This window comes from Echinops telfairi, unplaced genomic scaffold (assembly GCF_000313985.2).
Source record: "Echinops telfairi isolate 266 unplaced genomic scaffold, ASM31398v2 ScPeMD7_7469;HRSCAF=8507_0, whole genome shotgun sequence".
In the NCBI taxonomy this organism is placed as follows: domain Eukaryota; kingdom Metazoa; phylum Chordata; class Mammalia; order Afrosoricida; family Tenrecidae; genus Echinops; species Echinops telfairi.
In genome coordinates this window covers 68,419,353-68,423,009 of record NW_022111372.1, presented here as the reverse complement: position 1 = coordinate 68,423,009, position 3,657 = coordinate 68,419,353, and the positions used below count along the sequence as shown (strand labels likewise).

General features: G+C 38.4%; 1 protein-coding gene across 2 annotated transcripts in view; it reads left to right on the top strand.

Annotated features, from left to right (window-relative positions):
* Positions 1–426: 426 nt before the first annotated feature.
* GABRG2 (gamma-aminobutyric acid type A receptor subunit gamma2) overlaps positions 427–3,657 on the top strand; it is a 155,728-nt gene continuing 152,497 nt past the window's right edge. For both annotated transcript variants that reach the window (XM_004696770.2, XM_004696769.2), the window contains exon 1: positions 427–533. In XM_004696770.2, the coding sequence (XP_004696827.1) occupies positions 427–533 (107 nt within the window). The remainder of the gene's footprint in view (positions 534–3,657) is intronic.

Here is a 3,657-nt window from a genome sequence, read left to right as displayed (position 1 = left end):
TTCTTTTGAACACACACACACACACACACACACACACAACTGGATAGATCGCAGAGAGTATAGGAGAGTGTGAGGGGCGTGTGTAAAGCAGGCGTTTCTCTCTCCCTTAATTGCTTTGGCGTGCTTCTCCCTGCACCCTCCCCCTACCTCAATTACATTATTCCCCTAGACTTGGAAGCCGCTGCCTGAGCTGACGCTTTGATGGTATCTAGATACAAGCGTCTGTGCTGATCTTATTTCTGCCTCCTGAATATTAATTTTTGAATCTGGTAGCAATACATCTCCCCAGCGACGGGACCTACTAGGGTCAGGTGGGGGGAGCCGCCATCAGATCATAAGTATAATAACAATACAAAGGGGAGGGATTCTTCTGCAACCAAGAGAAAGAAGTGAGGGGGTGGGGGGAGCACAGGGGGGAAAAAAGCGATGACTTCGCCAAATACACGGAGCACAAGAAGCCCAGTCTACTTGCCTCTGATATATTCCCAGAAAATGACGGCGTGGATGCTGCTCTTGCTCTTGCTCTACCCTGGGTAAGATGTGCCCTTTCTGGCGTCGTTTTGTTACGGAGAGATGGGGGAAGGGTTTGGCGATGTGGAACTAAGGGAGACCACCCAAGTGTATGAGAATGCTCTCCCAGGATTTGGGCTTTGAAATGTAGATGAGTATGAATACATGGTGTGGAAAAAGAGGGAAGAGAGAGAAAGGTCACTTTTGTTTATGTGTTCATTTATTTATTATTTTATGTATCTTTCTGCTGTGTTTTATGTGGAAAAGCTAACAACACAGACTGCGTTCAGGAGTAGCGTTTTGACATTGCTCCAATCTGTTATCTAGGTGGGCTGTGTTGATGTTCACCGGCATCTGAGGCCATGTTGGAGTCGTTTTGGGTGGGGGTCTGGGGAAGAAACCTGAAATGGGGTCCTGGATCACACAGAGAGATATGTGTAACCGAGAAATTGGGGGTGTCTCCGGTTCTGTACACTAGAGTGTTGCTTGCTTCTGACCAAGCATTCTTAAAATCAGCCAGCCAGGTTTTCTATTCAGCCCCAATAACCCAGCAGCATACTTCTCGATGGGCTGACATAGTTCAGCACCAGGGACAGCAGCCCGGGTTAGGGCCAAATGGAAAAAGACTTGTCTAGTTCAATAAATAGGGCATCCGTGTAGTGCAGAAAGAAGGCCGATAAAGGCGTGGGGGGAGCTAATGAACTCCTAGGGTCCTATTCTGGATATTGTCCCCATTCTGTGGGATAGGAGAGGGACTTTGGGCATGGGCATGGGAAGGGGAATGTAGTTTACTATGTACACAGTGTGGAGAGTACACGTCTGGAAAAGACTTGGCCTTGCTGCAGTGTTGAAAAAAAAAAGCTGAACCAGGTGAATTCTATACCAAAATTATGGAACATGCATGCATTTTTTCAGAGTCTTGCTATGTGGAATAGAGAAAAGAGGAAGGTGGAGATGAGCAGTAGTGCCCTCTGAAGTATTTTGACCCTAATTTTTCTTACTTGCTTTACATCAAGAGAAGTATCAGAAAAGACTCCCTCCACAATTAATTCATCATTTAACCATCTACACAGTCCTCCTTAGGATGTCCTGCTCTGGCAGTAGGTGGGGAAACATTATATTATTTATACTTGACTTCTGGGCTGTCATTCGGAAATATTGCTCTTTTAGAATTACCATCCTCACCATAGTATATAAACATCTATGGAAGAAACCAAGACACTCCTAAGGTTCGCCTTGCTATTGACACACTTACAATATAACAGTTATACTAAAGGGAGATAGCAGTGACGGTAGCTAAATTATTATTTTATTTAATAAAAAAAGTCTTCTCAGACTTCCCTGCCCTAAGGTGGGCAATGGGGGGTGCAGGTCTCTGAGAAAGAAGAGACCCAGTATAAACCCAAAGTGAAAGCTTCCTTTTTGAGTTTCCAAGCAGAGAAAAGGGCTGTCTACCACTCGCAGAACTTCTAATACTTCCTTCTTTAGCAAAATACGATGCATTTCACTGAGTGAATACAATTAAGTAACTTTATGAGATAAAGAGAGGGCCTTCTACGGGAAATAACATAAGCATTACATTTCAGTCAGATATTTTTCTATTAATATCTACACACTTCTTTTGTTGTTTAATTAAGATTCCTTGTAGATTAACATGTCAGAAATGAGAGATTGGTTAGTTGATTGTTTGCTGATAAATAGGATTTCCATCTTTCTACCATTTATGAAACCTGTGGATTAAAACAGGAGTGAACTTTAAAAAGTTCAAAGAATAGCACTACAGATGTTATTTTGTAGTAAGACCTCTGCATTGTCTTCTCCAGTATCATATGATTAATTATGAAATCAAATGAATAATGAAATTTTACCAGAGCAGGCTAAATGAACATTTTAAACAGGACAAAAGTGAGTCTTATTGTGACGAACGCTCTTGTCAAGAGACTTCTACATTTTCGGATTCATTTCAGACTGGGATATAGCATGTGATGACTTTCTCTTTGCTGTCATTTCATTCTTAAAAGTCATTCCATTGTAATGGCTGAGTATGTCTGAAAGAATATAGAAACTTTGATCACTGACACTGATGCTGAAGCAACAAAGGAAAAGGAGAAGAACGAGAGAAAGGAAAAGGAGGAGGCAGAATAGAATGGAGTAGGGTGGGGGAAACCCTAAGAGTCAATAACTATAAAGTTTAAAAAAATTAATAGACACTTTCATTCATGTAATTCTAAAGAATAAGTTTCCCCTCATTAAACTGATGAAACAAAAATTAAAAGATAACGAGAGCACTGAATCATTGGAATAAGAATTTTAAAAGCTAATATTTATTCCTTTAAGTTAAATCATGGATTGCCCAACAACAAACTTTTCTAACCTGTCAAATACCTACTAGGAGAGCTGTCACAAGAATCACCTGGGGAAATTGCTAAACTGGAGATTCCTGGGACACTGCGCATTAGTGTAGGATAGAGCCCAAGAAGCTTAGTTTGCAGTGAACCTTGTAGAGTTTATATTGAATAAAATGGGTCTATTCTTTGTAAATTTCAAAAATAAATTCAACAACTTCAATGTTTACAAAGGCTCTGCTCATTGCCTATTTTATTATTCAGCTAAGCATAATAAAATTTTCACCCCTAGATTTTTTATTTGTATATAGCTCCTAAGTGTATTATACAAAGAGTAATGAATAGGAAACAACTATAAAGAATTATAATAAATACATATCATATAAAAGGAATCATTGATTACCAACTAAAATACATATATGAATGAGTGTGAATGATTAGTATTCACTATTTTATTTATTACACATACACTTATTTAGGTTTATTGTCCATATCTTGATGGTTTAAAGTCTCTCGGTATAACTGTGTCATTACTAAAAGTAAAAAAATTCCAGGAAGGAATAAATTAGAACACTATAGAGAGAGTTAGAATAAACTGGAATGACTAATATAGAAGATCAATTTCTTTCTATGCTACCAGCAATAACATGTAATATATTTATAGGGATAAATTATTTCTTCAAATATTAATCAGAATTATACAGTGGATTAATATTTGAAATTGTCTAAATTTGATTATAATCTCTTAGAAGAGCATTTTAAAGAACTGAGCAGAATATTTGTAAATATTTTCTGTGTTTAG